This window comes from Armigeres subalbatus, chromosome 2, assembly GCF_024139115.2.
Source record: "Armigeres subalbatus isolate Guangzhou_Male chromosome 2, GZ_Asu_2, whole genome shotgun sequence".
NCBI classification, from domain to species: domain Eukaryota; kingdom Metazoa; phylum Arthropoda; class Insecta; order Diptera; family Culicidae; genus Armigeres; species Armigeres subalbatus.
In genome coordinates, this window is record NC_085140.1 from 270,142,979 (window position 1) to 270,164,890 (window position 21,912).

The 21,912-nt window shown below is 36.6% G+C and overlaps 1 protein-coding gene across 9 annotated transcripts in view; it reads right to left on the reverse strand.

Annotated features, from left to right (window-relative positions):
* Positions 1-21,912, reverse strand: part of LOC134212215 (cGMP-dependent protein kinase, isozyme 2 forms cD4/T1/T3A/T3B-like) — a 617,973-nt gene that overhangs the window by 182,285 nt on the left and 413,776 nt on the right. For 3 of the 9 annotated variants that reach the window (XM_062689873.1, XM_062689872.1, XM_062689871.1), the window contains exon 2: positions 10,278-12,171. The exons of the other annotated variants lie outside the window; for them this stretch is intronic. In XM_062689873.1, coding sequence (XP_062545857.1) covers positions 10,278-11,889 — 1,612 coding nt within the window. In that variant the 5' untranslated portion in view covers positions 11,890-12,171. The remainder of the gene's footprint in view (positions 1-10,277; positions 12,172-21,912) is intronic. 9 annotated transcript variants of the gene reach the window in all.

A 21,912-nucleotide genomic window follows, 5' to 3' on the forward strand; every position in this document is an offset into this window, starting at 1 on the left:
TGGGAACATTCTAAAATAGAGGACATCTGGAAAAACACCTTGATTGCGAGGCAGTCACACCAAACGTATTTATCACTCGCAACATTTTAGATCTTTCAAAAAAGGATCTTAACACATACACAGATCTTATAACAAGCCATTGCCGGAGCCGATATCACTTGGAGCTGTTAGGAAAACTTCAAGATGATGTATGTCGTTTCTGCGGCATACATGTAGAAGACTCGAAACATCTGTCATTGTCCGGCAATTTTTAGAAAGAGATTACAGTTCTTCAACAACGGGCTGATAGAACCCTCAGAAGTTTGGGGAACAAGTCCCAATATGGTAGTACGATTCATCAGAATTGGGATAACGCTGGTAGTCAAGGTAATGCAATTGCTCTAAATAGTAATGATGCGTCAACTTGACAAAGCTAGTTCAAATGGGGCATATATCACAATAGATCTGATAAACGGTTGCAGTGATTAAAATACCCAACAAGGGAAAGAAAAATGTTCAAACATATGGATTGAATATCTTTTATAAAATCCTGTAATTTGATATCGAAATAATGTGAAATAATTTCTTACATAACCTAAAAGATGAATTACCAAATGAAAACGTTATTGCACCACCTTTGAATCTGACTAGTCCACTTTCAAGGAACAGTTAAGCAATGCAAGATGCAAATATGTTTCTTATCTTTATGCTATCCCCAGTGGTACTTCGACCATTTAAGTATCAAATTCAGTATCGTTTAATGCAGATAAGCTTTTTGCTCTCTGATGTAACTTCAAACCGATTCTTGGTAATGGTCGACTAAGATGGTACAGCACGATGCGAACATTCCCTTATAATACAGTCAGTCATTGGGTTTTTTGTTCCACCGCGTAGTGTTGCAGCTTCATTTGCAATTAATCAAAATTGATGCATGATTTTCTGCTTATTAGGTCCCCTCCACGGCTAGCCGTGAGTAGCATCGTCATCACCACAGCACCGTAGGTTCACCGGCATTGGCTCCATTATTGTGAACGAGGTCTTACCATCAGCTGCAATCGCGGATATTGCTATTATTACAGCCGGTCGCTGCTCACTCGAATCGCCCGTATGCTGCCATTGGTGATGTTATTGAGATGGAAAACAAAACACTCATCATCGTCTCGCAACGTACGTCCATTTGTATTTATGTTTTATCTTCGATGGGAAATCAATTCCTATTTTCCGTTGATCCATAGATACTTTGTGCACTATGAGATTATGGCTTGGATTGTGGTCTCCCTGGACCTCCATTAATTCAGCGTTGAAGCGTGCTGCTGCATAGAAGAATATAGCGGAAGGCAGCTAAGCTCAAATAATTGTTCGATTCTCCTGGGAAAGTCACATGACTTAGAAACCTCAAAATTAATAACTAATATAAGCGTTTAATGAACCCTAAACGTCGAGGTTACAATGCCTCTGTTGGTAGACGAGATGGCATTTAATTAAAGAAGAAATTTGTCCACCTATTTGAATGATAGCCACCCAAAGTGCAATATTTCTTGCAAATAATTTTGCTGAATTAGTCTTCCATACAATCCAACAAAATAAGCATCAAACATACTTCCGTGCTGTAATGCGATCGATGTAATGTGGTTGTACTCCGCCGACTCCGATCGACTGGACGAACGAAAGTAAAAGTATTCACCCGAGAAGACCCCACAAAAGGTGGAAGGACCCTTCTTCAATAACCGGCCCGACGACACTTCCGGCATGGCGCAGAAAGGAAAACTATCAAAAAAAAAAAAAATCTTGGTCGTGCATCTTTCCAATTTAAACGACCGTGTCGTGCCGGCGCGGAGAGCGCATCTTCCAGGCTTGCATTTTCATATGCATGTAAAACAACCCGTTCTCGGCTCGTGGATGATGATCGCGTGCAGCTCTGCTCATGAAGGTATAAGTACTTTCACACCGTCGTTGCAGGCTTTTGCGTAATCGATAGCGTATTATGATTACAGGCAGACAGCACGAGGCGGCATGAAGGGTGTTAAAGCATAAGCACAGTCAACCAGTGTCCCACACTCGGCGAGGTCACACTCGATTATGCATTTGAGGGAAGCCGCAGGAACGCGTGCCGGTTACCATTTCAGGTTTTGGTGGGCCCTTCCGCGTTGCAGTAAGGATGCTGTCACACCGTCAAACAAAAGCGGTGAAAGTAACAAAGTTGGATTCAACGAGAGTGATCGATCTTTTTCCACGAACAAATGTACAATTGCGTCACACTACGGACGGCCACCCGGGAAATGCGGGGAAATTGGAATTCAAATCACGGCGGTTGACCCAAATTAATGGTGGCGATTGTTTGGCAGAAACACAGCATTCAAACCGAACCGACAGTGACAGCTGGACAGTGGACAGCAGCGGTATTGAATTAAGTGCACAGACTGAAGCGTGGCTCCAGGCTGAGATGGACGATTACGAAAGGTCGACGGCACACGGCGTATTTTATGAAGTGATTGGATTAATTTTCACACCTAATATCGAGTGGATGATTTTATAACCTTTTGTAGCGGGGTTAAAACATCGAAAAATGAATAATCAAATTTGGATTACGTTGGCTCTGCGCGTATGTTTTGGACAGTTTTTACACTCAAAAATACGCTATTTGGTAGATGCGGGTACCGTGAGAATGGAACTGATTACTACCATAGAATTATTACTATAGAATGCATGTGAATTGACCAGAAGGCCAAAGAAACTAAAAGACCTTTTCGAACAACTTTCTATCCGGCCTGCAGACTAACAGTGAAAATGATGAATCAAACTGAAAAGTGGGAGTGATCAAGGTGATGTAGCTCAACACACTATAATACCATGTATGTTCTCGAATTGGCATATTATCCTTGAGCAATGAAAAGAAAATTTTTGTTAATTGCGAGAACGGTGAAAAAATAGTGTTGTGAGCAGTAGTGAGAAATGTCACAAAATTGCTGTTGGGAATTCGTTAGCCATGCTCACTAGCAAGTTTATGCTGAAGGTGGCTGGGTTCGATTCTCGCTCCGGTCTAGAAAATTTTCGAGTTGGATATTTCCTCGATTTCACAGGGCATAAAAATATCATCGTGTTTGCTTCGAAACCAAAAATGGTAAGTTGGCTTAGAAACCTCGCCGTTTATAACCGTGGAAGTGCTGAATGAACACTAAGCTGCCAGGCGGCAATGTCCCAGTGGATAATGCAATGCAACTAAGAAGAAAGAGCTCCTTCGATCCTACATCGCAGTGGGCAGGTTTTCAAAAGTTTAGATTTATAATTATTCAGATTTTTAGATTTCAATACTAGATTTTTAGAATTTACATTTTTTTTGGCTTTCGAACGTCAAGACTTCAAGATTTTTAGATTATAAGATCTTTAGATTTTTTAGAATTTCAGATCCCTAAATTTTGGATTTTTTAGATTTCTCTCTTTTAGATTTCCGGAAAATATAATTTCTAAATTCCATAATTTTTGGATTTCCTGAATTTAAAATTTTTAAGTATATGTATTTTAAAATTGACCAGATTTTTTAGATTTAAGGATTTTTAGACTTGAAGATTTCCAGAATTTTTTATCATTGTACTTTTAAAACTTTAGATGTTAGGGTCTTTGAATCTCAAGATTTTTGTAATGTTTAAACTTTTAAATCTTCGGATCATTACATTTTAAATTTTTCTGTGAGAAATTAAAAAATAGAAGTTCAAACATTTCAAAACTTCAAAATTTAATGGATAAAAAATTTAAAAAAAAAAGTTTGAATGCTCGCGGAATGACACGTAAATAATGAATTTTTAACACATGATCGTTTTTAATTGGGATGAAATTATGCACATTTTTATCGCAAAAACTTGACCCCCGTAACGCTGGGTAGACACCTTTGGGTGGTGTGTTACGGTGTAAGATCTACCACGGTCATATTGTCAGCTACAGGCAAATCCTGACCCAACGAATACCTTCTCCAATATCCAACTCCGTGGTACTTATGAGGGTGTCGCTGAGTCGGGGGCCTCTCGTTAAGTAAGTACTACATCAACTCTTCCTTCCACTCCCAAATTACGGTGAAGATGGGCGTGGCCAGGAGTAGTAATCCTCATGCTTTTGTGATTTTTATCCTAGATTGAAATCAAGGACCACACCCACCTTGATTTCTGATAGCAATCTGGATAAGGATTTCAAAAGAAAAATATGAGTATCACTAGTGTCCAATCTACGAAGTACACCGTAACTATGCTATGCTATGCTAAATTTTTACCGCAAAAACTTGACTTCAAAACATACATTTCAACGACATCATGTCGATGGAGAAGTTAAAAAAAGGTTAAGGGGAGCCATTTTTTGATCATTCTGGAAACATTGATTATTTTCAAGAAAATACATTTATTTGACGCCGAATTATAATTCCTGGGTCAATTTTAAACAAAAAAGCTGTATTGTATTTTTTCCCAAATTTTACCGTTTTTGAGATATGTAAAATTAATTTTTTTAAAAACTAAATGCTTCTTGTAAAGCTACCTTCTTGTAAATCTACCTGAAAAAAAAACTTCAGATTCAAAAACTTGAATCAGTTTGAAGGAATTATCCTTTTCTATGATTGTTGCCCCGCTCAAAAATTTAAAAATCTGGAGATTCACAAATTTAAAGATTTAAAGATTTACAAATTAGAAAATTTAAAAATTTAAAGATTTACAAATTTAAAAATTTAAAAATTTAAAAATTTAAAAATTTAAAAATTTAAAAATTTAAAAATTTAAAAATTCACAAATTTAAAAATTTAAAAATTTAAAAAATTAAAAATTTAAAAATTTAAAATTTAATAAGGTAAAAATAAAAAAAATTAAAAAAATAAAAAAATAAAAAAAAATTAAAAAAATTAAAAACTTTAAAAATTTAAAAATTTAAGGAATTAACCTTTTCTATGATTGTTGACCCGCTCAAAAATTAAAGAATTTAGAGATTCACAAATTTAAAAATTTAAAAATTTAAGTATTTAAAGATTTACAAATTTAAAAAATTAAAACTTTAAAAATTTAAAAATAAAAATTTTTTTTTAAAATTTTTTAAAATTTATGGACATTAAAAATTAAAAAAATTAAAATTGAGAAATTTAAAAATTTAAAAATCTAAAAATTTAAAAATGTAAAAGTTTAATAAACTTAAAACTCAAAAATTCAAAAATTCAAAATTTAAAGATTTAAAAATTCAAAAATTTAAAAATTAAATAAAAATAAAAATTTAAAATTAAATTTAAAAATTTAAAATTAAATTTAAAAATTTAAAAATTTAAAAATTTAAAAATTAAAAATTAAAAATTAAATTTGAAAATTTAAAATTAAAATTGAAAATTTAAAATTAAATTTAAAAATTATAAAATTATAAAATTGAAAATTTAAAATTAAAAATTTAAAAATTTAAAATTTAAAATTTAAAATTTAAAAATTTAAAATTTAAAATTTAGAAATTTAAAAATTTAAAATTTAAAATTTAAAGATTTAAAATTTAAAATTTAAAAATTTAAAATTTAAAAATTTAAAATTTAAAATTTAAAAATTTAAAAATTTAAAATTTAAAAATTTAAAATTTAAAAATTTAAAAATTTAATAAATTTAAAATTTAAAATTTTAAAAATTTAAAAATTTTAAAAATTTAAAAATTAAAAATACTTAAAAATTTAAAAAAAATTTAAAAATTTAAAAATTTAAAAATTTAAAAATTTAAAAATTTAAAAATTTAAAAATTTAAAAATTTAAAAATTTAAAAAATTAAAAATTTAAAAATTTAAAAATTTAAGAATTTAAAAATTTAAGATTCGAAGATTTAAAATTTTAAGATTTTAAATTAAAAAATTAAAAATTTTCAAATTTAAAAACACTAAAATTTAAAAATTCTAAATTTAAAAATTTAGAAATTTAAACAATCAAAACTTAAAAAAATTAAAAATTATAAAAATAAAAATTTAAAAATCTAAAAATTTGAAAATTTAAAAATTTGGAGATTCAAAAATTAAAAAAATTAAAAATTTAAAAATTTAAAAATTTAAAAATCTTAAAATTTAAAAATTTAAAAATTTAAAAATTTAAAAATTTAAATATTTAAAAATTTAAAAATTTAAAAATTTAAAAATTTAAAAATTTAAAAATTTAAAAATTTAAAAATTTAAAAATTTAAAAATTTAAAAATTTTAAAATTTTAAAATTTTAAAATTTTAAAATTTAAAAATTTTAAAATTTAAAAATTTAAAAATTTAAAAACTTAAAAAATTTGAAAATTTTAAAACTTAAAAATTTTAAAATTTAAAAATTTTAAAATTTAAAAATTTAAAAATTCAGAAATTTAAAACTTAAAAAATTTAAAAATTTTAAAACTTAAAAATTTTGAAGTTTAGAAATTTAAAGATTCAAAAATTTAGAAATTAAGAAATTTAAAATAATAAAAATTTAAAAATTAAAAAATACAAAAATTTAAAACTTTAAAAATTTAAAAATTTAATAATTCAAAAATTTAAAAATTGAAAAATTTTAAAATTGAAAAATTTAAAAATTTAAAAATTTAAAAATTCAAAAATTTAAAAATTTTAAAATTTAAAAATTTAAAAATTTAAAATTTAAAATTTTAAAATTTAAAAATTTAAAATTTAAAAATTTAAAAATTTAAAATTTAAAATTTAAAAATTTTAAATTTTAAAATTTAAAAATTTTAAAATTTTAAAATTTTAAAATTTAAAAATTTAAAAATTTAAAAATTTGAAAATTTAAAAATTTAAAAATTTAAAAATTTAAAAATTTAAAAATTAAAAAATTAAAAAATTTCAAAATTTAAAAATTTAAAAATTTAAAAATTTAAAAATTTTAAAATTTTAAAAATTTAAAAATTTAAAAATTTGAAAACTTAAAAATTTAAAAATTTAAAAAATTTAAAAATTGAAAAATCTACAGATTTTAAAATTTTAACATTAAAATTTAAAAATTTCAAAATTAAAAGATTTAAAAATTCAAAAATTTGAAAATTTAAAAATGTAAAATTTTAAAAATTTAAAAATTTAAAAATTTATAAATTTAAAAATTTAAAAATTTAAAAATTTAAAAATTTAAAGATTTAAAAATTTAAAAATTTAAAATTTTACAAATTTTAAAATTTTAACATTAAAAAATAATATTCAAAAATTTAAAAATTTAAAATTTAAAATTAAAATTTAAAAATTTAAAATTTAAAATTTAAAAATTTAAAATTTAAAATTTAAAATTTAAAATTTAAAATTTAAAATTTTAAGATTTTAAAAATCAAAAATTTAAAAATTTAAAATTTAAAAATTTAAAAACTTCAAAACCTAAAAACTGAAAAATTTAAAATTTTAAAAATTCAAAAATTTAAAAATTTAAAAATTAAAAATTAAAAATTTTAAAGATTTAAAAATTTAAAAATCTAAGAAATTAAAAATTTAAAAATTTAAAGATTTAAAAATTTAAAACTTCAAAAATTTAAAAATTTGAAAATTTAGAAATTTAAAAATTTCAAATTTTAAATATTTAAAAATTAAAAAATTAAAAAATTTATAAATTCATAAATTTAAAAATTTAAAAATTGAAAAATTTAAAAATTCAAAAATTAAAAAATTTAAAAATTTAAAAATTCTAAAATTCAAAAATTCAAAAATTCAAAAATTTAAAAATTTAAAAATTTAAAAATTTAAAAATTTAAAAATTTTAAAATTTAAAAATTTAAGAATTTAAAAATTTAAAAACTTAAAAATTTGAAAACTTAAAAATTTGAAAATTTAAAATTTTAGAAATTTAATTTCAAAATTTAGAGATTTAAAAATTCAAGAACTATAAAATTTAAAAATTCAAAATTAAAAAATAAAAAAATTTTAAAATTAAAAAAATCAAAAATTTAGAAATTTAAAATTTTTAAAAATTTAAAAAATTAAAGATTTAAAAATTTAAAAATTCAATAATTTAGAATTTTAAAAGTGACTTGTCTTATTCGGTCAATTAGTCAATTAGTTGAACCAAACGGTAAATGGTTTAATGACCCTAACCTTTTTATTAAAAATAAATCAGGTAGCTGATTATTAGCCTGACAACTAGTTTGCTGAATAAGACAAATCATACGACCGAAAAAAAAATTAAGGCCAAACGGGTCATTTGATTGAACAATTCATCTGACCGAAAAAGTCGCTTGGCTTGGTCGGTTTAGCATATAGCATGTCGTTTAGCCGAACCGATCATATGGTCGAAAATGTCATAAAGCCAAACAAATGAAATGATAAAAAAAATTAAAAATTTTACTTTTGATCAAATCACTTCTTATTTCTCACTTTTTGTTTCCATTTTGTCTCAGTGAGAAAGGATCGACGAGAAGTGTGAAAAGTCCTTACATCTCACTTTTTCTTAAATTACATTAGTGATGATGAGAGGTGAGAAGTGATATAACATTTTCGGCCATATGACCCATTTGGCTGAATGACATTTCTTGCCGAACGGAATTTTCGACCGAATAACATTTTCGGTCAAACGATTTTTCGGCCAAATGGCCTGTCCGTCCAAACGACCTTTTTGGTTTGCCTTTCGACCAAGTGAATTTCGGCCAGATGGGATTCTGCCTAACAGTTTGTGTAATCAAACAACAACCAAGAGAACTTCGACCAATGGCCTTCGGTCGAATGATTTTCGACCAAACGGCCCTTCCCCCGGCCCCCACTTTGCGCACGGGGTTCCTGCTTTATTTCAGGATATATTTCAATAATCGGAAGCAAAGAAGCAAGGGGCGTCTATCAACTTATTTTAGCTTCGCAGTGTCGTTTCCCCCTCTGTAACATCATTGCCTAATACGACAATAAGCTTATAGTCAACTATTCGGCTTCTATATGCATTTCCACAGTTATTAAGTGAGAGCTTTAGATGCAATCCAAGGCATGTAATTACTGCATGGCGAGAATAATGATACACTACCGTTCGATAATTGCAACGCATTTTAGACCTCAAACAGTTTTCAGTCGACGTCACATGCTAAAGAAGGGCATCTGATTGTGCAGTGTAATACAGCTGTCATTGACTTTGACATCATTTTGAAGTTTAGCGAACCGATTACAGCAAAACTGTTGCAACTATCGAATTGCAGTTAAAAAGTATTACTGTTACATGGCTTGCAGAACGACTACTGTACCTCTAAGAGAGTAGAATGACAAGCCAAGTGCTAATAGAAACGTAGAACTATGTAAGAAGGAAATAAAATTCTTCTATTAAGGTACAATTGTATTTTAATTTTTTGAACGGCTACTCAGTCTTGCACTTATTACAACGAGTTTTTTATTTACCCGACGTTGTCGAAACGTCGAGTAAATAAAAAACTCGTTGTAATAAGTGCAAGACTGAGTAGCAGTTCAATAAATTAAATTAAAACGTACAGTCGATCCATAATCAGTAAAGGTACAATATCGAGCAAATGATCCGATAGTCGTGGGTGTTCCTATAGTTGCGGTAGTACAGTATGCGGAAAATCTAAGAATCAAACGCAGCAACCCACTACGTCCAATAATAAATTGATAAGTCAGAATACAAACCAAGTGGAAACAGCATTGATTATCTTGATTAATTGGTAAATATCTTCAAAATACCTTATTAAATTTTCGCCTTTGCTCCAATAGTTGTGGTAGTGTTCCTATAGTTGCGAGTCCCGTAAGAAAACAATGGGATTCGCAACTATAGGAACACGAATTAAAAAATACCGCAACTATTGGCACAATGTACCAATAATTGGAGTTGTCATTTTAGGATGGATTTCATGGAATGCATGCGACGGAAGCATTTTTCCATTAAAATACATGGGGAAATCTATCGAATGTATATTCAAGGTAAGCGAAATAAGTATTGGAATAAATCTGGGAAAATGAATAGTGTTGGAACGTGCTTAGTTCCTCCACTATTGGATCATTTACCCTCGTTGAAATGGCATGAGCATTGAGCAAGCGGGACTATTTAGTTTTTGGAAGATATTGAAGAACTAGTTGGTTATTCATGTTATGCTTTGTCTAGAGTAACCTTGTTCGTATTGCTTACACTAGATTTTTTAAATTGTAGATCATACATAATAATACATACAATTCTGAGATGATTTTTGCAATACTGTAAGTCATTTTCTGACGTATACTTTCTTTTTAAGGATCACAAAATATGATTATTTTTGCTTGAGAATCTTGGAAAATCGCATATCGAAAACAAATGTCAATTATTATAATTACAATTAGACCAGACTCTTACAGTAGCATCATAACCCATGTAAAATTCACTTACCTTCACCATTGCTGTACACCTCCTCCAGATTGCCGTAGATGGGCTCGGCGTTCAGATTCCCCGTACGCCGCTTCCGAGCATACGTATGGACGGGTACGATACTCTGCTGAGACGGATGATGCATCATCGAGGCCACCGACGGCGCCGACGCCATCGGAATCCTCGGCGCAGGCAGTGGCGGCGGTGGCAGGGGCCGTTCCTCTGGTGTTGGAACCAGAAAAGAATCGGCCGAATCCGAGCTGGACGAGCTGCCCTGCTGACGACGGAGGGTCCGCGAACGGCTGCGGAATAGTTTCTTGAACGACGATGTTGTCGAGGAAGCGGAAGATGAGTTAGACTTTGAAGAGGACGGCGAAAAATTTGGCGGCGAGTTGAGCGGAGACAGTGATGATGCCGATGGTGCCGATTCGCGGTAACTGAAACTGTCGTATTCGGACGTTTCGGCGGGGTCTCGGTTGAAGTGGTTTTTGAGCAGTGCCCGCGGAAATTTGGTACCGGCAGAAATCGTGTTGTAGAGCATTTTTCCGAAGCCAACCTTTTTGGATTTGGTTGATCTATCTGAGTCCGGTCGGGAGAGCAAATCGACCGGAATGTCATCCAATATTGGACGGCCTTTGACGCTTTTGTTACGAGATAAGGTGGCGGTCGCTTTGGGTATGTTCCGGAATGATTTGTCGCCATCTTCGCGGTAGATTTGCGAACAGAGATCACTGGAGGAACGGTAACAGGTCATGCGATCGCCGATCGAGAGATTGCTTTCGCTGTCTTCACTTCCCCGGCGGTAGTCCGGAAAAGTTGAAATGGATTCGAGAGACTTAGAGGTTTTACTATCACAGCTGGGTCTATATCTATTATTGCTTCGTTCGACATTGTCACTAGAGGCAGGAAATCCGTAGTTTCGTTGATGATCGGAGTATTCGTCGATCGGCTTCTGTTGGCGGACTTTATCTTTCAACCGCTGAAAGACGTCCCGACGGTCCAGTGTTCGGGGTCTGTACATTTCCGCTGAGTTGCCGGATTGGATAGACACTGTGTTGGATCGCCTCAGGGCGGTAGTCTTAGCACCGGGAACTGGGTTGCGAAAGCTTTCCGACGAGGTGAGATTCATGTACATTCGGTACTCTTTGGGCGGTGAGTTCCGAAGTTGGTTCCACTGACGATAGTCGTTACCAGGCTTGTGAGTATTCGCAAAGGGTTTGAAAGAGCTAAGAGATCGCACAGTATCCAGATTTTCCTCTGAGTAATTGGATTCCTTCAATTCGTCCCATTCAGGAAACTGACGTCCCCGGATACGTCGAATCGTGGAAGGTTTATAACCGTTGAAAGCTTTCAATACGGTGCTGCTACGTTTCATTGCGTGCGCATCTTCCTCATCCTCATCCGGAAGTCCTTCGTCTTCTTCCAGCTCACGAAAGGGCGTTGATTTGCCATCATCCCCTCGACCCTGCTCATGGTGACTCTCAATCAACGAATTCATACTGGATTGCACTTTGTCCCAGTTGGCCTCGTACAGAGCTCCCATGGCGCTGTTCTGCTCCAGGGACAGGCTGGCTTCGATCGCCCGCCCCGGGTGGTGTTTGATCCGCATTTTGGCTGGCGTTTTCTCCCTCATTCGCGATTCTTCTTTACTCCCACGCACTTATTGCACACACAACACACTCACCTATCAATTCATGTTTGGGATTTTTCTCGTTGGATAATATCACTTCACTGATTTCTTCTGTTCGGCTCCATGGAGGCGCCCGTCTTCGGAGCCAACATCAGAGTCTGGTATTGTTCATCGCCGCTAGGAATAGTTCGAGTTCTTCATCGCCACCATGTCTTGCATAGAAGCTTCATGCACGCGGGCCCGCTGATGTAATACTGAAGCTATTTTTCACACTCCGGCTTTGATCTAAACGTCGAATGAATGGGAATGCAATCTTTAGCACCACAAATCTGACAACATTTCTATTCACACATACCTACATGCGAGCGATCGTGGTTTTGATATTGTCTGCTCGAGAGCCAAGTTTAATTAATTCAATTTTTCGAAGGAAGGCGGCCAGACATATGTTCCATTGCGAATGAGAAATTTGAAATTGGTATTTAACTTCATTGTTAAAAATTACCTTTGACCTACATAATGTTTGAATACGAATTTCAGTTTTATTCCATATTTCAACAAATTTTATTCAAAAATACATAAATGCTGCTTTTAATGTAAATTTCAATTTTATTGTGGAACGTAGGCATAAGTTCCAGCCAATTTCGTCTTATAAGAGCGAACGAAAGGAAGGCAGCATTGGTAGCTACAGGTGTGGTAGCTAATAAAAAATCTTGATGATCGGGTTCGAATTTATTTTTTTGATGCTTGTAGCGTAGCTAATGGCTGCAGCATTGATCCGGTGGTTGAGCTTATTTCAGTGCGAAATTAATCTATCGAAACGATGGTTTTGTTTATCGCGCTTCGATTGTACGATTTCAGCTAATTAATAGATCCGGAGTCATGGCGATGCGGGGCGAATGTGTTTGGGTAGGGGAATGATTTTCGTTTATTAACCGCTCCGGTGGCTACCGGACGAGGTGCAAGCGGTGCCGGTGGAAGTAGGAGCTAATGGTTATTAAATATTGAATGACGTGCGAAAGGAAGGGTGTACTTGCGTAGTTTCTTTACGACTGGTATTTCCAAATTCGAGTTATCCAGCGTAACGTGTAGAACGTTTGCGGAAACGATTTTGGTACATCAGGTTTTGAAAATATTGAGGATGATGATTACAAAGCAGAACATAAAACGGTCATTGACTGAGTCTGTTGTGTAAAATTGTGTTTCTAACAAGTACATATGAGAACAGACAAGTCGACGCCTTAGAAAACACACACGCCGTCTGTATTCTCTTTAACCGTGAACTCGTATATTCTATTTGTGGTTGATTGAACACCAATGGCATTCCCGAATGTGTGTGTTGATCTGTAAGCGGTTAAGTTCACAATCCTATACTCATCTTATTCCGATGTATAAAATAACGAAACACTATTTTTTACGACATTCTGCATTAAAATTGGGCTTAACTTAGCTGTTGATATTCCGAAGAATTCCCTGAAGGAGTTCCGAAGAATTTTCTGTGGAAATGACAAACAATTTTCCATGCGGTTTCCCAAGGAAATTCTAGTGAAAAATCTGAAAAATATCCCGAAAAATTACCCGTTAAAAAATCGAAGAATTGTACTTCCAAAACAATGTACTTCCCGTGAAAATTTTGTAGAATTTTCAGTAGAAATTCCGAAGCATTTTCCCTTGAAACCTTGTGGAAATTCCGAAAAAAAATCTCCGTGGAAATGTTCAAACATAGTTAATTGTCTATATTCCGGGGATTAAACCACCCGACTTAGACATGTGAAAACTCATATTTGAATATGTACATTCATGTGGAAGATATTGATTTGAAAAATGTATTGAAGGTAACCACTTTCCCTTCGATGGGACTCGAACCCACGATTCTCAGTGGAAATACCGAATAATTTCCCAAAGAAATCCATAAGAATTTTCAGTGGAATATCGAAGAGTTTTAATGGAAATTCCGAAATTATTCTCGCGGAAATTCCAAAGAGTTTTCTGTGGAAATTTTGAACCATTTTCCGGGCAAAACACTGAGGAATTTCCCGTTGTGAGCGCGTGATTAATCGGGTTCGGTATCGGACGCGGCACGGCAAATGCTGGGTAAAGCGTACCATTGGTACTTCGCGTACCTGAAGGAATAAAATAGACCCCATCTCGCGGTCCTTAGCCTCTTACCCAGCAACTCCTATCCCTACCTCCCCGCGGTGCTGGCCGGGATACGAGCAACCTTAGGGAAGATCGGGTAACCAACCCCGGTGGGAACTATGGTCCTATGTTGACAGGGAAGGGGGGGGTTTTCTCCTCTCCGGAGGTGCAAATCTTATTGAGCGTCTGTTCTCCATGTCAGGATCGGCTCACAACAGCGTCTGTTCTCCATGTTAGGGGCGGCTGATCATCGTCCGAGTGCCAGCGAGGGACTCTAAGTGAAACTGTGCACCATGGTCCTCCGGAAATTTAGGGGGTTTGGTGTCAGGCTCTGCAAGCCAGCCTTTAAAAAATCATAAGCAACGAACAATCAACAAGAGAGTACGGACCGGAACCATCGGCGAAGACCACTGCGACGAAAAGGGACTAGCGATTGGAAACTCGGTTCGTGGAACTGCAAATCTCTCAACTTCATCGGGAGCACACGCATACTCGCCGATGTGCTCAAGGACCGTGGATTCGGCATCGTAGCGCTGCAGAAGGTTTGTTGGAAGGGATCAATGGTGCGAACGTTTAGAGGTAATCATACCATCTACCAGAGCTGCGGCAACACACACGAGCTGGGAACAGCTTTCATAGTGATGGGCGATATGCAAAGGCGCGTGATAGGGTGGTGGCCGATCAATGAAAGAATGTGCAGGTTGAGGATCAAAGGCCGGTTCTTCAACTTCAGCATAATCAACGTCCATAGCCCACACTCCGGAAGCACTGATGATGATGAGGACGCATTCTACGCGCAGCTGGAACGTGAGTATGACAGCTGCCCAAGCCACGACGTCAAAATCATCATAGGAGATTTGAACGCTCAGGTTGGCCAAGAGGAGGAGTTTAGACCGACTATTGGAAAGTTCAGCGCTCACCGGCTTACGAACGAAACGGCCTACGACTAATTGATTTCGCCGCCTCCAAGAATATGGCCATTCGTAGCACCTACTTCCAACACATCCTCCCGTATCGGTACACCTGGAGATCACCACTGCAGACAGAATCACAAATCGACCACGTTCTGATTGATGGACGGCACTTCTCCGACATTATCGACGTCAGGACATATCGTGGCGCTAACATCGACTCGGACCACTATCTGGTGATGGTTAAACTGCGCCCAAAACTATCCGTCATCAACAATGTTCGGTACCGACGACCGCCGCGGTACGACCTAGAGCGACTGAAGCAACCTGATGTCGCCACTGCATACGCGCAGCATCTCGAGGCAGCGTTGCCGGAAGAGGGTGAGCTCGATGGGGCCCCTCTTGAGGACTGCTGGAGTACAGTTAAAGCAGCCATTAAAGACGCAGCGGAGAACAACGTCGGGTATATGGGTCGAAGTCGACGGAACGATTGGTTCGACGAAGAGTGCAGACAGATTCTGGAGGAGAAGGACGCAGCGCGGGCGGTCGCGCTGCAGCAAGGTACCCGGCAGAACGTGGAACGTTATAGACGGAAGCGGAGACAGCAGACCCGCCTTCTTCAGGAGAAGAAACGCCGCCTGGAAGAAGCGGAGTGCGAGGAGATGGAACAGCTGGGCCGTTCTCAAGATACACGCAAGTTCTATCAGAAGCTCAACGCATCCCGCAAAGGCTTCGTGCCGCGAGCCGAAATGTGCCGGGATAAGGATGGGAGCATCTTGACGGACGAACGTGTGGTGATCGAAAGGTGGAAGCAGCACTACGAGGAACATCTGAATGGCGCTGAGAGTACAGGTAGTGAAAGTCAAGGCAGCGGAGGAGATGACTACGTCAGTTCAGCGAACGAGGGATGTTTGGGGAAGTTAAGGATGCCATTCAACAGCTAAAGACCAATAAAGCAGCTGGTAAGGATGGTATCGGAGCTGAGCTCATCAAGATGGGCCCGGAAAAGCTGGCCACTTGCCAGCACATACTGATAGTCAGAATCTGGGAAACCGAACAGCTACCGGAGGAGTGGAAGGAAGGGGTTATATGCCCCATCTACAAGAAAGGCGACAAACTGGAGTGTGAGAACTTTCGAGCGATCACCATCCTTAATGCCGCCTACAAAGTGATATCCCAGATCATCTTCCGTCGTCTGTCACCATTAGTGAACGAGTTCGTGGGAAGTTATCAAGCCGGCTTCGTTGACGGCCGCTCGACAACGGACCAGATCTTTACTGTACGGCAAATCCTTCAAAAATGCCGTGAATACCAGGTCCCAACGCACCATCTGTTCGTTGATTTCAAGGCGGCATACGACAGAATAGACCGCGTAGAGCTATGGAAAATTATGGACGAGAACAGCTTCCTGCGAAGCTTACCAGACTGATCAAAGCAACGGTGGATGGTGTGCAAAACTGTGTGAAGATTTCGGGCGAACACTCCAGTTCGTTCGAATCGCGCCGGGGACTAAGACAAGGTGATGGACTTTCGTGCCTGTTGTTCAACATTGCGCTAGAAGGTGTCATGCGGAGAGCAGGGTGTAACAGCCGGGGTACGATTTTCAACAGATCCAGTCAATTTATTTGCTTCGCGGACGACATGGACATTGTCGGCCGAACATTTGCAAAGGTGGCAGAACTGTACACCCGCCTGAAACGTGAAGCAACAAAAGTTGGACTGGTGATGAATGCGTCAAAGACAAAGTACATGCTTGTGGGCGGAACCGAGCGCGACAGGGCTCGCCTGGGAAGCAGTGTTACGATAGACGGGGATACCTTCGAGGTGGTCGAGGAATTCGTTTACCTCGGATCCTTGCTAACGGCTGACAACAACGTTAGTCGTGAAATACGAAGGCGCATCATCTGTGGAAGTCGGGCCTACTACGGGCTCCAGAAGAAACTGCGGTCGAAAAAGATTCGCCACCGCACCAAATGTGTCATGTACAAGACGTTAATAAGACCGGTTGTCCTCTACGGACATGAAACATGGACAATGCTCGAGGAGGACTTGCAAGCACTCGGAGTATTCGAGAGACGGGTGCTTAGGACCATCTTTGGCGGTGTGCAAGAAGACGGTGTGTGGCGGCGAAGAATGAACCATGAGCTCGCCCAACTCTACGGCGAACCCAGTATCCAGAAGGTAGCTAAAGCCGGAAGGGTACGATGGGCAGGACATGTTGCAAGAATGCCGGACAGCAACCCTGCAAAGATGGTGTTCGCTTCCGATCCGGCAGGTACGAGACGGCGTGGAGCGCAGCGAGCGAGATGGGCAGACCAGGTGCAGAACGACTTGGCGAGCGTGGGGCGTATCCGAGGATGGAGAGATGCGGCCTCGAACCGTGCATTGTGGCGTCAAATTGTTGATTCAGTGTTATCTGTTTAGATGTAGACTAAATAAATGAATGAAATGAATCGGACGCGGAACATTCGCGAGATCCGGGTCTTTAGCTCTGTTTTGTGCGGCCGGGAAGTAAATCAATCAATGCACGATTGATCGTGTTTTCTATCGGACGCAGAACGCTTAAATTACTTTGTCATGACTTCGTACTAATTCAGTCGCTTGCCAAGGCGACTTCCTTTAGATTACCTCTTTATCTAATCAACAATTCCTTTCTCGTGACGCTCACTGAGATGCAGAGGATTCCTCGACCTCTTGTAGCAATGAGTGTCGATTTAATTTTCCTCTTACAATCCTAAATTGACTGTGAGGATGTGGCCGGCATCGTTATTGGTCTTGAACTAATGAAACTCTAAAGCATGTACAGTGAGGATAGTTTTCCCGTGGAGAATCTAAAAAGTCCTTGAAAAAATTTCCGATTTTTTTGCCTTTCTCGTATACTAAGTATACGGTAAAGGCTATATGATCGCTCCAAAAACAAACTTTTTATAGAAGGCCCGGAGACCCATAGTGTTATATACCAATCGACTCAGTTCGACGAATTGAGGTGATGTCTGTGTGTGTATGTGTGTGTGTGTGTGTGTGTGTGTGTGTGTGTGTGTGTGTGTGTGTGTGTGTGTGTGTGTGTGTGTGTGTGTGTGTGTGTGTGTGTGTGTGTGTGTGTGTGTGTGTGTGTGTGTGTGTGTGTGTGCGCAAAACTACTAAAAAAATGTCACTCATTTTTCGGGCACTTATCCTCAACCGATTTGCTTGCAACAAATTGCATTCGACGCAGAATCCTGTCCCATTGTTTCCTATTTGAAATTGGCCAGATCGGACTATGGGATCGAAAGTTATGGCCAAAATACAAATTCATACGAAAAAATCGCGTAAAAATGTCACTCATTTTTCGGGCATTTATCCTCAATCGATTTGCTCGCAACAAGTTGCATTCGACGCAGAATCCTGTCCCATTGTTTCCTTTTTGAAATTGGCCAGATCGGACTATGGGATCGAAAGTTATGGCCAAAATACAAATTCATACGAAAAAATCGCGTAAGAAATGTCACTTATTTTTCGGGCATTTATCATCAACCGATTTGCTCGCAACAAGTTGCGTTCGACGCAGAATCCTGTCCCATTGTTTCCTATCTAAAATTGGCTAGATCGGACTATGGGATCGAGAGTTATGGCCAAAATACTAATTCATTCAAAAAAATCGCGTAAAAAATGTCACTCATTTTTCGGGCACTTATCCTCAACCGATTTGCTCGCAACAAGTTGCATTCGAGGCAGAATCCTGTCTCATTGTTTCCTATTTTATATTGGCCAGATCGGACTATGGGATTGAAAGTTATGGCCAAAATACAAATTCATACGAAAAAATCGCGTAAGAAGTGTCACTCATTTTTTGGGCATTTATCTTCAACCGATTTGCTCACAACAATCTGCATTCGACGTAGAATCCTGTCCCGTTGTTTCCTATTGAAAATTGGCCATATCGGACTATGGGATCGAAAATTTTACCATTTTTGCCTTTCTCGTATACAAAGTATACGTAAAGGCTATATGTTCGCTCCAAAAACGAACTTTTTATAGGAGTCCCGGAGACCCATAGTGTTATATACCGATCGACTCAGCTCGACGAATTGAAGTGATGTCTGTGTGTATGTGTGTGTGTGTGTATGTGTGTGTGTATGTGTGTGCGCAAAATAATCTCACTCATTTTTCAGGCACTTATCATTAACCGATTTGCTCGCAACAAGTTGCATTCGACGCGGAATCTTGTCCCATTGTTTCGTATTGAAAATTGGCCGAATCGGACTATGGGCTTAGGAGTTATGGCCAAAATATATTTTTTTACAACAAAAATTCTCACTCACTTTTTAGACACTTACTCTTAGCTGATTTACTCGCAACAAGTTTCATTCAACGCAGAATCATGTCCCATTGTTTCGTATTGAAAATTGGACATATCGGACTATGGGTTTCGAAGTTATGGCCAAAATTAATTTTTTTTACAAAAGAAAAACATAAAAAATTCTCACTCATGTTTCATGCACTTATCTTTAACGGATTTGCTCGCAACAAGTTGCATTCAACACGGAATCTTGTCCCATTGTTTCGTATTGAAAATTGGCGGAATCGGACTATAGGATTCTGAGTAATGGCCAAAATACATATCCTTACAAAAAAAAATCTCACTCATTTTTAGGCACTTTCCCCTTTGCCGATTTGCTCGCAACAAGTTGCATTCGACGCAGAATACGCAGACGCTGTCGCATTATTTCCTATTGAAAATTGACCGGGTCGGACTATGGGCTCAGAAATTATGGCCATAATATTTTTTTTTCACACCAAAAGTGCGTAGAAATTACTCATTCGAAAAAAAAAAAACGAGAAAGGCATCATCACCGCTAGGTGGATTAATCTGGGTTTTTGGAGTATTTCCCGTGCTTTCCGTGTAAATTCCAATTTGATGGTATCACTAGTCAACAGTGTTTCACCTCCTTCAACCATTTTTAAGTGTACTTAAAGATTAAAGATATTTTCTCCGCTGGATTCAGTCACATAGTCAGATTTTTTGTAACACGTCCAGTTTTTGAGAAAAACAAGTTTTAATTCACACAACTACGACTACTAAAACTAAAAAACTTTTCATGGAAATTCGGTTGCTCTGTTGTGTAAAGCTGGGTTTCGGCTTGTAACTTTGCGAATGAGGTTTGAATTACATAGAAGAAATCGTACATGATCCAAATAAGTTGTTGAATTTTATTTGACACGTTCGGAATTTATTTCACAGAAGTGCGTATTTTCATAGGAATTTTGGTGCCTCTGCTCTGCAAAGCTGAACTTCGGCTTCTCACTTTGAGATTAAAGTTTGCATCTCATAGAATCGGTCTTGCAGAATGGTGATAGGTCATTTGGCATAACGCCGTTTGGTATAATGCCGTTTGGTATAATGGCTGTTTGGCATAAACATTGTGTAATCAATAATTTCGGAACTAAAGTAGAATATGTTCTATTCTTTATAATTATTGTCGTTTTTACATCAAAGGAGAGATATAGTGTATTATGGCGCCACCCACTACCCGAATGCCAGTACCTCGAATGGCATTACCCCGAAGGCCACAACCCCGAATATGATATTTCCCCGAAATCTATTACCCTGAACGGCCATTTCTCCGAATTTACTTTATGATTCTAATTTACTGACTCAATTATTCTAATTTACTGACTTAAACTGAAATTCTACCCCATCATAACCTGGAAAAGTACTATTCTATGAAAAGGAGTGTGAGAGCCTTCATTCAATAGAACGCATTTTTCCGGTATAAGGCAGACAGTGGAGATGACGCCTTCTTTAAATGGACCGTTTGTCCGGTATAAGGCAGACAGAGGAGATGGTGCCTTCTTTGAATGAACACGTTTGCCTGGTATTAGGCTGACAGAGGAGATTATGCCTTCTTTAAATCAACGCGTTTTCCCGGTATAAGGTAGACAGAGGAGATGACGTCTTTTTCAAACAGACGCGTTTGCCTGGTATAAGGCATGCAGAGGTAATTATGCCTTTTTAAAAGTAACTCGGCCGCCCGATATAAAACGAACTGAGATGATGCCTTCTTTAAGTCAACGCGACTTCCCCAAGACAAACAAGACATCCTTATCTCTCGCACACACTCACACCCTTCACTCACTTCCTCTGCATCACTAATTATTACCCACCCTCTATTACTCTCGCTCACTTATCCATTTTCACTCATTCCTTTACTCTCAATCAATCACTCTCTCTCTCACTCACTCTTACTCACTCTTACTCGCTCACTCACTCACGCTTAGTCACTCACTCACTCTCACATACGTACTTACTCACTCAATTTTACTCATGCACTCCCTGTAACTCATTTTCTCACTCTTTTTTGCATTTCTCGTACAACAAAGTTGTACCAGAAGGCTATAATTTCACTCCAAAAGTGTGTTTGTGTGTAGCCCATAAATATATATTTTTTTGTTAAACGCGTTTCATATAGAAGGACTTGACAGATTCGAGTGCAACTGGTTTCATTCGATGGAGCAAATTTCCTAGTTGGACACTATTGTTTTTGTTTTTCAATAAATCAAGCAGATTGGATTATATTTTTATTTTTTAATCAACAAAAACACTGTTTGCATTCACACATTGAATCATTAATCATTTTAGCCGTGGCGCAACCCATTACTTTTATAATTGAGTAATTTTTATGCAGTGTACTAGAATTGCACCAAATCTTTTAACCGCCGAAATGTAGGCAATAAGCACTGCATTTACAACATTAATTTGAATTGAACATATTGAATAGAGAAAGGCATCATCACGACTGGTGGATAACCAAATTTATTTATCTCACTCTTACTCCCTCACTCACTCGCTCTTACTCACTCACTCACTCTTGCTCATTCGCTCATTCATACCACTCACTCACTTTTACTCGCTCACTCACTCTTACTTGCTCATTCTATCTTACTTATTCACTCACTCTTACTCACTCAATTTTACTCATGCACTCATTCTTACTCACTC